Genomic DNA, 13,502 nt, shown 5'->3' with positions numbered 1-13,502 from the left:
TTCCAGTCTGAGCAACAGAGTGAAACTCTAACTCAAAAAAACAAGAGTATGAAGGGGTATATACTTTTATTTCATCCCTTCTCCTATTTCCTACCCAAAATCTTTTTTTTTAATACCATGGTGTGTGTTTATGATTATTTTGGTCATCAAAGTGATATTTTGTTCTTGCTTGCATTTGAGATGGAGGAGTGTTAACATGTAAACATGACCAAAGCAATCTACATTCATTATATTCTTCATTCAAATATTGAAAATAATAATATAGAAAACATAATATTTGTCTTGCAGATGTTCGGTTACTGCTTAATAATGACAATCTTCTCAGGGAAGGAGCAGCCCAGTAAGTATTATTTATTATAGTAACATAACTAAATCATGGAGAAGTGAAAGATGTTCTAAAAAGTGATTTTTAATTAGCCGGATGTGGCAGCACACGCCTGTAGTTCTGGCTACTTGGAAGGCTGAGATGGAAGGATCGCAGAAGCCCAGCAGTTCGACTCTGGAGTCCCTCTGAGTGTGCCACTGCACTCCAGCCTGCGCAACAGAGTGAGACTCCAACTCAAAAAATTAAATAAATAAGTAAATAAAAGTGGTTTTTAAGCACTAATTCCTGACATAGATATTTGCACATCAAATTCATATGTATGTAATTATATATGTACTAGACTAGAAGAGTAATATTTTTGTCACAGAGGGATTTAGAGGCACAACTGTGACATGAAATTCTCTAGTCATTGTATGTTTAACAGTGGCTTATATGTTTAGTTAATACTACATTTTGACATTTGCAAAGTTGGATAAAATTATTTTTTAAAATTGTGATTGCTTTAATTTTTATGTAGGTTTTACGGTTTTTTGTATATTTGACCCTAATAGATTTTGGAATCTTTGAGGGTTGAGAGTTTATTTTATTCACTCAAAAATTCCTAACATAGTACCCGACACATAAATATTTACTGTATTTCTGAGTGATTCGAAGAACTAGGCAGTTCCAAATCCTAATATGTTGTCTTTGGACCAGTAACCATAGTCATGACTTCACACAACTATCCTAAGAAGCCAAAGAAATAATTGATTCTCTCCCTACTTCCACCTCTCAAAATAATGCCTGGAGACCCACATTGTAGGCTGATCAACTTAATTACTTATTGGAAAATGATAGCCTTGTACCTGTACAGGTTTTTAGGTGCCTTACGGAGAATGTTTAGTATCCATCCAGTCAGCTACTTTCCATCTTGGTATGTAAAATCCTGACTAGGATTTTCTCTAATTTTATTTTTGTAACATTTGAAGCCTTTATTAAATAAGTGTGGCCTTTATGGTTGACCCTAATAAAGGCAGAGGTTCAACAGATTTCTAGGTATTTCTGGTTTTACTTCTGATTAAAATTCCTGCTGTTTTAAAGTAGCAATTGTATTCTTATTTTGGAAAAATATTATAACACAAAATTTACAGTTTTAATCATTAAGTGTACAGTTCAGTGGCTTTAAGTGCATTCACTTTGTTGCATTATATAACCATAGCTATCCTCCCATTCTAGAACAACTTCTAAACTGATACTTAAACAATACTCCCCATTCCCCTGGCTCCTAGCAACCACCATTCTAGTTTGTATTAATTTGATTATTCTAGATACCACGGATGAATATAATCATACAGTATTTGCCTTTTTGTGACTGTTTGTTTTATTTACTTAGCATATTCAAAGTTCACCAATGTTGTAGTATGTATTGGAAGTTTCTTATTTTTTTGGACTGAATAATATTCCACTGTATGTACATACCACATTATGTTTATTCATTATCTGTCAGTGTGAGTTGCTTTCACCCATTAATTATATTAAAGCGCTTTATAGGAATCAAGTTAGTTTATTCCTTTGGTTAGTTACTGACAACTCTCAGTAAAGGGCCACTTACTCCTAAGTTCTTTAAAGCATATTGAAATGTTTTACATATTGAAGTAAGTTGAATTATCTTTATAACATATAGCATGTTGACAAAAGTTATATAGCATGTTGACAAAAGTTATATAGATGGAAAGAAAACAGTGTTTATGAACTTCTAACAACAATACTTTAAAAGTAAATATTTCTTCTGAATTATCCATGTTAAATAAGAATGTGTGTTGTTTCATGTTGGTGTGAAATTGGTGGATTTTTTCCTAAGAAAATGTGAAACTTGATGGTTGAAAGACTGAAGGTTTTCAGAATAAAGTTTAATGAAAGTTATTAATATTCATAATTATATAAGTGACATGAAATAATCATATATTTGACTCAAGGTAGATGAAAGTATTAGAATCTCATTTGTCCAAATAATTATTTATCTGTTAAAAAGTATCATTTAATTTAAATAAATTGAAAAATAATTTGAATGTAAGCTGTATTTCTCTTTTATTATAATCATAATTTTTGAGACAACTGTGGTTCACACTTCAAGAAGCAGGTATATTATCAAAGGGAGAAAAACGTAGCTATTATTCTTTAGAGTGTTTCTAATGGGACATCTTTACCAAAAGGTGCAAACTCAGTATGCTTCAAAGTAAAATTTAGACGTACTGAAGAGTTAGAACTGTCAAGTCCAGAACACTTTGAAATATCCAGAAATAGCCTTGTATTCAACAGACGAATGAATGCCAAACTTTACTGTGATGATAAGATAACTAAACCTCTGAGGGATTTTCCACAGGGAGTCAGACATGTACAATATCAGGCCAAATGAAAACTATAATAATAGGGGCATATCAAAGACTTTTAGGATCCAAAGGAAGAACTTTTAAATTTATATTTAAAGGTGGTTTTTGAGGAGAAGTTTAAATGTACAGAATTTTAGTAGTGAGTAAGAGGAATGATATGGCTAAACCCAGGGAAAAGCATGGTGGAAAGTGTAAGTGTGATTTGGTGAATGACTGAGGTAAAGGATATAGAAATCTAAATATGGGAACAGGCAACTTAGAAATGGATGTTTGGGCACAGAACTCTACAAGGGCAGGGAGATCATTGTTTTTACTGTGTCTAGTAGAATACTTAGTGTGTAATAATAAGAGCTCAATAAATTTTTGCATGGATAGAGATGTGAATGAGCGAATGATGAGTGGGTATGGGGTGAGTTTTCTGAAGAGATTTTGGAAGCTCTCTGGTTCAAACCACTGTATTTATAGAGTGGGGCCCATACTAGTTAATAATGAGGCTGGAACAAAACCCAGATAGTCTGACTCCTTGATTAGTGACAAACTGTTCCACTCTACTGTGTAATTATCACCATTTAACTTGCTTTAAGCCTTTAAGATAAAATGTTACCTATTTCATATTCATTGTCTTCTTTTCAGATTTCCTATTTTTCCACCCCCTCCCCCTAAGTTCGAGGTAGATGTGGTTTGATATTATGGGCAATAAAAGGCTTTTGTTCTGGTCTGGGACCAAATTACCATTTAAATATTAAAATGTATTATTTACCTATGATTTTACTGGAAAATGAATTCAAAATTCTAAGTGATTTAGTTTACAAACATACTTTTGAGAAAAATCATTTAATAATTGGTAGCACCTGTCTATATTAAGGTTATTCTTAGGAAGATTACAGTTTTAATAAGTTAAAATCAGAAGTGAGTAGCTACTTTCCTCTTCCTCCATGCACTTCTATATTCACTCCCATGTTTTTTGAACATGCAGTGTGCATTTGACAGCTAATCATTTAATTCTACTTTGCTATTTTTATAATTATTAGTCTCCTGTTAAGTCATCAATAATGCTTTTGTTCAATCAAGCTTTGTTTTCTGGAGAAGACTCAGGAGCTATTACTTAAAATCAGTAGACATCTGACCATCCAGAGTAATCTGGAAAGCCTCCAAGTAAATTAAGTTTAGAGATAAACTTCTAAGTTTTAAAATTCTCAGTATCTTTTCTGTTAAGTGGAAGTAACTTCCTAGATTATAGATTTTTTTAACATGGATGTTAGCAACAGCCTAACAGCTTTTTCTGGCTATAGTTGCTACACTGCCCAATTCATCATATACACTGCTGCCAAATTAATCTTCTTTAGAAGTACTTCTGTGTTCTTCTTTTTCAAAAAGCTTTAGTGGCTCTGCCTCCCAAACAAAGTAGTTATTCCACCATTCAAGGCCTTTCAGTTCAATTCAGTAGATGTAACTGGACACTTGCTATGTGCCAGATACTGTGCTTGGTGCTTTCTATTATGTTGGATCTAATTCGTCTTCTTGGTCCCTCCAATTGAAATACTCTTTTCTTCCCATTCCTACAAGTTCTATAAGACCAAAGCCTACCCAGTTTTTCAGTTGTACTTCTCAGTATCACATCTATTAAGAAATTGCCCCAATTTCCTTCCTTCCCCTTCCCTCTCTGCCCCCAAGAGAAAGTAATTTTTTGAAGAAAATATTCTCTGTGGTGCTTTATTGGTAATTCTCTCTTCATGCTTCCTACTTTGTGTTATGGTTGTGTTTATCCATTATCTGTCTTATCCAGCTGTCAGCCCTTTGATTATAGGATGTGTCTGATTGTTCTTTGCATCTCTCTCAGCACCCAGTGTGTTTCCTGGTATACTAAATACATATTTGAATAATATAATGGTTATGAGTCTTATAGATAGCTAACCTTTACTTTCAGAATCTTGAAGGAAAGGCAAATTATATTTACTAATTTAATTAATTTTGCTAAACATTAAAATCTGTATATAATTAATTCGTTTTTAAAATAGCATAAGCACAATAATGGAGAATTAGTTTGTTTACTTTGCTGTGTATAATGTAGTAGCCTTTTATTGACAGATGAATTGTTTATCATTTTTAAAAAGCATTAAATATATAATTTTAAGTGATTGACTGTTTTCTTTTTTAGTGCATTTGCACAGTATAACTTGGACCAGTTTACCCCAGTAAAAATTGAAGGTTATGAAGATCAGGTATGTTTCATATAAACACAGTCTCTGGCTATTCTTTGTTTTGTTTATAATGTATCCTGCAAGAACTGTGAAGTGATACGCTTCAAGATAAAAAACAAAAACAGACAAAAACTATTCATTCTAAGCATAGCCACTTATAGGCAAAGTAATTGAAATTTTACTTTATTTTGTTGCTACCAATAATATTATTAGCAGAACATCCCTTTCAGAAATACTCAGATGTAATTCATTTAAGATTTTAGAAAATAATTGCTTTAAATCCACTTTCTTGTTTTTTATAGGAAAAAAGTCAATTCTGTATTAATCAAAAGTCTAGAATATATATTAGTAAGATGAATATCATAATTTGTTTGCTCTGGAATTCAGTTATTCATGTGAGTAAATTAGTGTTTAGTAATTATTAAGTCTTTTCTTTCCAAAATGCAAGTTGGAATTACTAAACTTAAAAAGTCTACCAAAGGTCACTAGCATGTTTTGGGGAGTGGGGGGATTAGAGTTACTGGCAATTAAACAATGATTGTATTCATTCATATCATACTTGTGTGAAGCACAATTTATATAAAACAATGTGAAGAAGGAACTGGTAGGTAGAACGTAAGAGAAAACGAGTAAGAAAGAACATAAGAGAAAGTTCTTAGTGACTGTATCAGTGCTTGTGTTTAGCATTATTCATTATGTAATATATTGTCTTACGGGAGAAGAGTAGAACTAGACTGAAGATAACTTGTAACTGAAGAGAAAACTTAAGCTTCTGTATAGATATACATGTGTGTATATAAATCTATATAGTGTTTCATCGTATTAATCTACATTTATTTTATGTTTTGGAAGACTTTGATCTTTTGCTTTTTCTTTTTTGCTTTCATTGTTACTACTATAAACAATGCTATATTGAACATCTTTGTACCTCGTGTCACATTAATGGTTATTTTCTTGGGATTAATCCCTAAAAGAAAGTTTGCAGGGTCTTTTAAAAACGTTTCATAGCTTCCAAAGTTATTTTAGAAGCCTATTATTATTTTTATATTTAAACCTAAAAATATAAGGTCTCACACAGACTATAGATTTAAAAACTTTAAATAAGATATTAATAATAGGATTCAAAAATAGATCCAAAGAATTGTGTACCAAAGCTAAATAGAATTTTTTACAGAAATGAAAGAATGATTCCGTTTAAGGCAATGTATTAGTTTTTTATATTAACCAACAAATCAAAGAAAAATCTTATATCAAGACAGTGAAAAGAGATTTGAAAAATCCAACAGCTGGTTCTCGTTAAAAACAAAAACCCTAAGTAAAATAAGGCGAGAAGAAAACCTCTTAAATATAATCTGTTAAACAAAAGCGAATAGCACATATCATAAACCGCAAACACTAAAATAATCTTAGTTAAAATAAGAAATTATATAGGTATACCTGTTTATCAGTATCATTTTTCATACATGGAGGTACAGCAAATAAAACAGTCTGGGAAATCTTGGAAAAGAAGGGAAGACTCTTTGGTGACATGATTGATATATTTAAGAATACCATGAGACTCTAGTAATATAATCCCCTACCAAACAAAACTATTAAGAGTTCATAACTTTAGCTGTCTCCACCATCACTGCCTGGAAAAGAATTTGGTGAGATGGCTGAATGTAAGGCTTCAAAATTTGTAAGGATACAAAACTTATTAGCTGTTCTCTATTATAGCAAATAAGTACTTAAAACTAGAATTGGGGTCAGAGTGGAGCAAGGAATTCCATGCAAAATAATGGTAAAAATTATACATTAACTTAGAAATAAGTTTAACAAGAACAGCATAGGATTATGAAGAAAATAATGATGGTGTCATTGAAACATGTAAAACAGGATCTAAACAATGGAAAGGCACAGTACATTCCATTCTTAGATAGAAAATTAATTAGTTTAAAAATTAATATGGGAAAATGATGCAATTTTAATTGGTCAGTATTTCAATAAAGTTTATGTGAAAAAGATAATGCTTGAAATAACCAAGAAAAATATTTAAAAGAAAAAAAAGACAATAAGAACAGTGAGGGACAGTTTCCTTACTAGATAGTAGAAGTTGTTTTACAACCAGTGTAAAGTTAAGTCAGTGTGGATAGACAAATCAGTAGAGCAGAATAGAGAACCAGAATTTAGTCCCAGAATATGGGAAGATTTTAGTACAGATATTGGCACAACTCGTTTTCATCAAGAAGAAGGTTAAGTTGAACCTCTGTACCACACAGTATACAGGAATAGGTTTCAGATGGTTTGTAAAATGACTACAATTTTACGAGAAAATCTGAGTCTACATATATAATATACGGACAAGAGACTATCTTAAACAAAACTAGAAACCCAAAAGCTGTAAGAGAAAAGATGGACATTATACTACTTAATAATGTTTTTAGCTGTAGAGTGAAATGGGTATCTTAAACAAAGAACTCTTATAAATTGATGAGAAAAAGAACAACCCAAATAAATTTTAAAGGATATTTGCTCACAAAAGAGCACATGGCCCACTAATGTGAAATTATATTTAGATCTATCAATAGAGAAATGTGATTAAAATGATATATTTTATACCCTTCAGACTGAAAAAAAAGTTTAACACCTTTTAATGGTGGCAATATGGAGAGAAACATATTCTCATAAATTGTTCATAAAATGTGAATTGTCACAGCTTTTTTTTGGAATAAAATCCAATTATATGTTAAAAATTGAAAATATATAAACCTTTTGCCGGCTCTCTCCACCATCACTACTTAGAAATCTGTTGTGTAGAAATAAAAGCATCCAATGGAAATAAAATCACCAGCATATTAAAACAGATGTACAATAATACTTATTTCCATTTTTAATGTGTCCCTCTCTCTTCCCAAAAAAAATACATCCTGATAATAGAGATGGCACATCAGTAGTGGATCAGCAGAACAAATTATGTTATATCTGCATCATGAGATATTTTGCATATTATGCAACTACTAAAAAGAATGGCAAGAAGTGTATCAGTTGACTTTGAGGGATTTCTATAAGATGTTTATGTTGGGAAAAACCAGATGCAGAAAAGTGTGTGTATGTGTACGTGCATGTGGACACATAAGCACATGTACGTATACATGTTTTCATTCCATTCTTGTAAAGTAATGGCCAAAAAACCCTGTGTACATGTGCAGATATAGACTTGTATGTATTTATCTGTGTAGGATTTTATGACTGAAAAAGTTTTAGACGGATACAACCTATGTGGTTAGCATGATTTACTTCGGAGTGATAAGTAAGTCTTGACAGAAGTAAAGAGTAAAAAATTATGAGAATTGCAAGAGAAGGATAAAGGAGAAAATTTTTAAATGAAGCACATAATATATTTATACATGTAAAATTTAAATGTGCATAAATGAAGCAAGTTTTTAAAAACTTACAAGTTGGCTAAAAACAACTGTCAGTGATTATTAAAAGAAACAAGATGCAGATATTTCAAAGTAGATGAGATTGTGGGCCCTGGAGCAAGGCAGGACTCACTGAAGAGTCCAAGATTCTCACTGGACTGAAATACATGTACCACCCTGATCAGATGTTCTTGCCACTTTCTTAGTTTTGAGGTACTGGAGTTTGGTATCATAAGTAGTAAACTGTTACAGTTCCCAAAGCAGGAAACTGACTCTAGCTGTGTATTAGTGGATGTATTTTTTCCACGAGTAGCTAGAAGTTACATTGGGAGAAAATCTGATCTGTGCCAGGTGAGAGTAGCCTCCTGTTTTTGTAGTCTACTCATTTTAAATATTATAGTTGTGCCATGTGGTTAAACCAGTTGCTTGCAGCAGGATTGTTTTATGCTTTAAGGAAAAGGCTTAAGTGAACATATATTACTATGTTTCAGTACTTAAATGCTGTTTAAAATTCTTTTTTTTTTTTTTTTGATATTTATTTCATTATTGAAGGTATTGATAACAGAACATGGTGACTTGGGAAATGGAAAGTTTTTGGATCCAAAAAACAGAATCTCTTTCAAATTTGATCACTTAAGAAAGGAAGCAACTGATCCAAGGCCCTGTGAAGCAGAAAATGCAATTGAATCATGGAGAACTTCAGTTGAAACTGCTCTGCGGGCTTATGTAAAAGAGCATTACCCAAATGGGGTCTGCACCGTAAGTCATCACTGACAGCTTTGCGTGTGTGTTTTTTGTAAATGGGACAGAGTTTTTATGATCTCCTAAAATTTACAGTAACTTACAGAACTAACAGTTTATAACTTATCACTGTTGTTTCCTTGAAGCAAATATTCCTAAGAATGTTTACATTTTTTTTCCTCAAATTCTGGATAGTAAATAGATACAGTATGATGGCTTAAAATGGAAAAATGGTTGTACCTTGACTTAAATCCAAGATAGAAGTTCTAATACATTGATTAAAGGAGCGTGATATGATGAGATTCTTTAGTCTTGTGTTTGTGATCTGTGTCAGTGAGTTTAGATCAAATTTCTTTTATTAAGTTATGTTAGCTAATTAAGTTATCTTAATAACTTAATAGCTAATCTTAATTAAGATATCTTAGAACAAATTACTTGGAAGTGAAATTATGTCCTTAAGTGTTTTATAGTTACATTTCTTTGTATGGTTCTTTCATAGATTTAACCTATTTTTATATTTTCAGGAAATAAAAAATATGGCAGGAAGTAGGAATTTTATTATATTTTATCTTTTTTTTTTGTAAAGATGAAGTCTCGCTTTGTTGCCCAGGCTGGTTTTGAATTCTCAGTTTCAAACAATCTTCCTGCCTTGGCCTCCTGAAGTGCTGGGATTACAGATAGAAGTTCAGTTTTCTAGGGGATTGAAAGGCACAAATTAGTCTCTGCTTTCAAAGCAGTAGGCAAGAGGTGAAATAACATTGTGGTACATCACAACCATTCTCCTAAGGCTTTTCTCAGTTACGTAGATTAACTTTCCCACCCTTATCCCAACACTGTTTTAAATGACGAGAGAAACTGTCATATGCACGTATGCACATGCATGTACACACGTTTTCATCCCATTCCAGATTGCAAAGTGAACAGACATGATGATCACAGGGTGGGTCTAGTTTTTGCTTTCATGGGAACAGCTAGAATAGTATCTATGTGTTCAAAAAAAGTTACCTACTTTCTTATGAAAGCAGATTATTTACTTTCTTATCTATTTTCTTATTATCTACAGTCTTATGATGAATTCCGTTCTTATGTGTCTCTGTGTTTAAAATAAAACTTTCTTAGAATTTAAGCATGCTCTGTCTAGAATATTTATGAGTATATTAGAGTACAATTAGTTTTACTCAGTAAGTTATATTTTATTAATTGTGCTCATTTGTTGTCCACTAAGAGTTTGATTAGGTGGAAATATTTGAGAACTTGTTTTTCTAGCTACAATATTGGATTGATGCCCTACTTTGTATTCTTTTATGTGTTTCTGCCAAAGTACTATGCAATTTTCAATTTTACAAATGTTTAAAGTTGGACATTCTGTGGCTGTAATTTCACTCTTGTGCTTGTTTTCTTTGCCAATAAGGTGTATGGTAAAAAAATAGATGGACAGCAAACCATTATCGCATGCATAGAAAGCCATCAGTTCCAAGCAAAAAACTTTTGGTACGTTGAAATTTTGTGTATTGGGAGATTTTGGCATTGTTTATCTTCTTTGTAATTCTTGCTTTAGTGATAGGGGCTGTAGCTTGTTTGTGTATAATTAACTACAAATGATCTAAGCATGATATAAAACTTTGACCTTTTGATATTTGCTTCATAACCGGCCTAATTATTAAAGATAGCAGTAAATCCAGTGACATTTGTTGAAAAGAGCGTGGGAGAGCATAGGTTTCTGGGACTGTTAAGCTGTATCCTAAGAGAGCATGTGCCCCAAGCAAACCAGTTGGCAGGCACATGTGTTCATTCTGCGATGCAGCTATTCCTGAATGAAGCTGACATGAAGGAGAAGGGCAGAGGTAATTATAGACAAAGAATGATGCTTCTTTTGTGAACTTTGAGGACTCTGAAGTATAAGGTTAGCCAATAGTTAGCCAATGTGAGGAAGTAATGACATGTTTTGTACAATGAGGCAAAAGTACAACCATGCCTTGTAATTTTGTGTACAAATCATTTGATTATTCCTTATAAAAGACAAGCTTCCAAGAGCACTGATTTGACCTATAATCTTGGCCTTTTGACAAGTTATTGGTCCTTTTTATTCTTAGATAAGACTATTTCTGAGTTATTGCCTGTTACAAAATTTTGAGGTTCTCCAAGAATTTACAAGTTTAATTAATGAATGGAATCTTTACGTTTGTCCTTGCTACTTGTTAATACATGCTGAAATCACCGAAGTGTGGTCATAATATTTACCTTTTAAGTATATATTCTTATACTATTAGCCAAGTTGGTTGGTGATGTTATTGAGGGCAAGTAACAGGTATCAATAACCCCTAAGGGCCAGTTTGCCCCATGGCCCAAGGCTGCTCCAATACCAAGCCATCTCAGAAATAAAGGCAGGGTGACAAGGTTAACCAAGGATGTTTGGAGAAATGCAGATCTGTAATCACTGTGAAGGAAAGTCAGTGCCATATGTAAACCCATGCCTTGATGACAAGCAGCAGTTCCTGAAGATTCTGACACACACAGTTATTTTTAGGGACTTAATATAAATGTAGTCTCTCTACTTGAGGTCTAAAATCTTGTAGCAGTAATCCACCAGAATCCTAAAACAAGAAATTTTTGTAAAATATTAGTTTATGCTATTTGTACCAGAAAATATATGATAAAATCAGTCTTAATAAGGTTGAACTACTACTATTAAAAGAAAATTTTTTGTTACTAAGTTTTATTTTAAAATACATCAGAGATGTTATAATAAATTTACTAGTTTTCACAATATAATTTATTTGAGCTTTAGCATATATAAAATGAAGAAAATGTCCTTGAGTTTTGTTTTATTTTATTTTTAGAAACAAGGTCTTGCTATGATGCCCAGCCTGGGCTTGAACCCCTGGGCTTAAGCAGTCCTCCTGCCTCAGCCTCCTGAATAACTGGGACTACAGATTCACACCACAGTGCCCAACTTGTCCTTGAGTTTTCTCACTATTTTGTTTTACATATCTGGAGTTTTTTTGTTTTTTGTTTTTTCCTAAACCATCTTTACAAGTGTCATATTATTTAAGTTAATAATGATTTTCACTTTCTAGAAAAGAAATTTTACATGATTTTTCCAAAGTGAAACTATGGCACAATAATCTCTTTAACATCTAAATACTCTGATACAAAGAAATATACTTCAACTCATCTAAAATGTAGGTAGAATAAAAATCAAAAGAGACTAGTCTTGGATGTTTCTTAGATTTCACTAGAAACCTTCATCTCTTCTTGGTCTTTACCATTTCCCCAGTGTCTAGCAGTATTAGGGACTTGACAAATGTTTGTTGAATGCATACATATTACAAGGGTTAATAAAAGACAGACTATAATTAAATGCTAGAATATCTTGGCCATTTATTCCACTGATGGAAGGATACTATTTAAATCAATGTCATTTACTATTACTAGAGCAATTCATGCCTTTGGAAGAGCTGTTGATATAGTTGTCACATTGGTACCACCATTTGGTTTGGAATTCCTTTTTTTGTGTGTGATGGTGTGTCACTCTGTTGCCCAAACTGGAGTGCAGTGGTATGGTCATAGCTCACTGCTCAAACTCCTAGGCTCAAGTGGTCCTCTTGCCTTAGCCTTCCAGATAACTGGAACCACAGGGTCATGCCACCATACCTGGCTAATTATTTTATAGTTTGTAGAGACAGGGTCTTGCTATGTTGTGGTCTTGAACTCCTGGCCTCAAGCAATTCTCCTGCCTCTGCCTCCCAAAGTGTTGGGATTATAGGCATGAGCCATGGCACCTGGCCTTTTTTTTTTTTTTTTTTTTAAGGGAGAAAGCAGGATTTATGGACAGGCCAGAAAGCTCCCACAGTGGGAGGGGACTGGAAGGGGTTGCCCCCCTTTTTTTCTTGTCACAGTCAATGGTGATATATATGAATATTGTCATAATAATCAGTAATGTATATACTTAGAACTCACTAGTTGGCTTGGTACCAACACCTAAATAAAAGGAATACTTCTTTTGGAATTATGAAACAAAAACGAATAGATCTAGGTTCTTTTCCAACCTAGCTTCTTTGAATAATCTTAGATGAGTCACTCAGAATCAAGATATGTCATAACATTCTCTTTTATTGTATAGAACATAAATATTGTTCTAATAATAGTTTTTAAATGTTTGGTGTTAACTTTAGTTAAAGTATAGGTTGAGTATCTCCTATTCAAAATACTTGAGGACAGAAATCTTTCAGATTTTGGATTTTTTTTTGGATTTTTGAATATTTGTATTGCACTTACTGGTTTGGCATCTCTAATATGAAAATACGAAATATAAAATGCTCCCTGAGCATTTCCTTGGCGCTTCATATCAGTGCTCACAAAATTTTGGATCTTGGAGCATTTCAGATTGTTAGATTAGGAGTATTCAACCTGTACTATCCTTCTACTGACTTTTTTTTTTTTTTTTTTGAGTTGGAGTCTTACT

General features: G+C 32.7%; 1 protein-coding gene across 1 annotated transcript in view; it reads left to right on the top strand.

Moving 5' to 3' along the window:
* Positions 1–265: 265 nt before the first annotated feature.
* Positions 266–13,502, top strand: part of CAPZA2 (capping actin protein of muscle Z-line alpha subunit 2) — a gene marked incomplete at its 5' end in the record, with an annotated part of 23,539 nt that continues 10,302 nt past the window's right edge. Inside the window, 4 exons of the mRNA XM_008061761.1 lie at positions 266–340; positions 4,853–4,916; positions 8,849–9,055; positions 10,449–10,528. Of these exons, the coding sequence (XP_008059952.1) occupies positions 266–340; positions 4,853–4,916; positions 8,849–9,055; positions 10,449–10,528 (426 nt within the window). The remainder of the gene's footprint in view (positions 341–4,852; positions 4,917–8,848; positions 9,056–10,448; positions 10,529–13,502) is intronic.

The sequence above is a fragment of the Carlito syrichta genome, unplaced genomic scaffold (assembly GCF_000164805.1).
Source record: "Carlito syrichta isolate Samal-C Ts95f unplaced genomic scaffold, Tarsius_syrichta-2.0.1 Scaffold305571, whole genome shotgun sequence".
Taxonomy (NCBI): Eukaryota; Metazoa; Chordata; class Mammalia; order Primates; family Tarsiidae; genus Carlito; species Carlito syrichta.
Note: the sequence above shows the minus strand (reverse complement) of the source record. Positions and strands in the feature narration are given on the sequence as shown.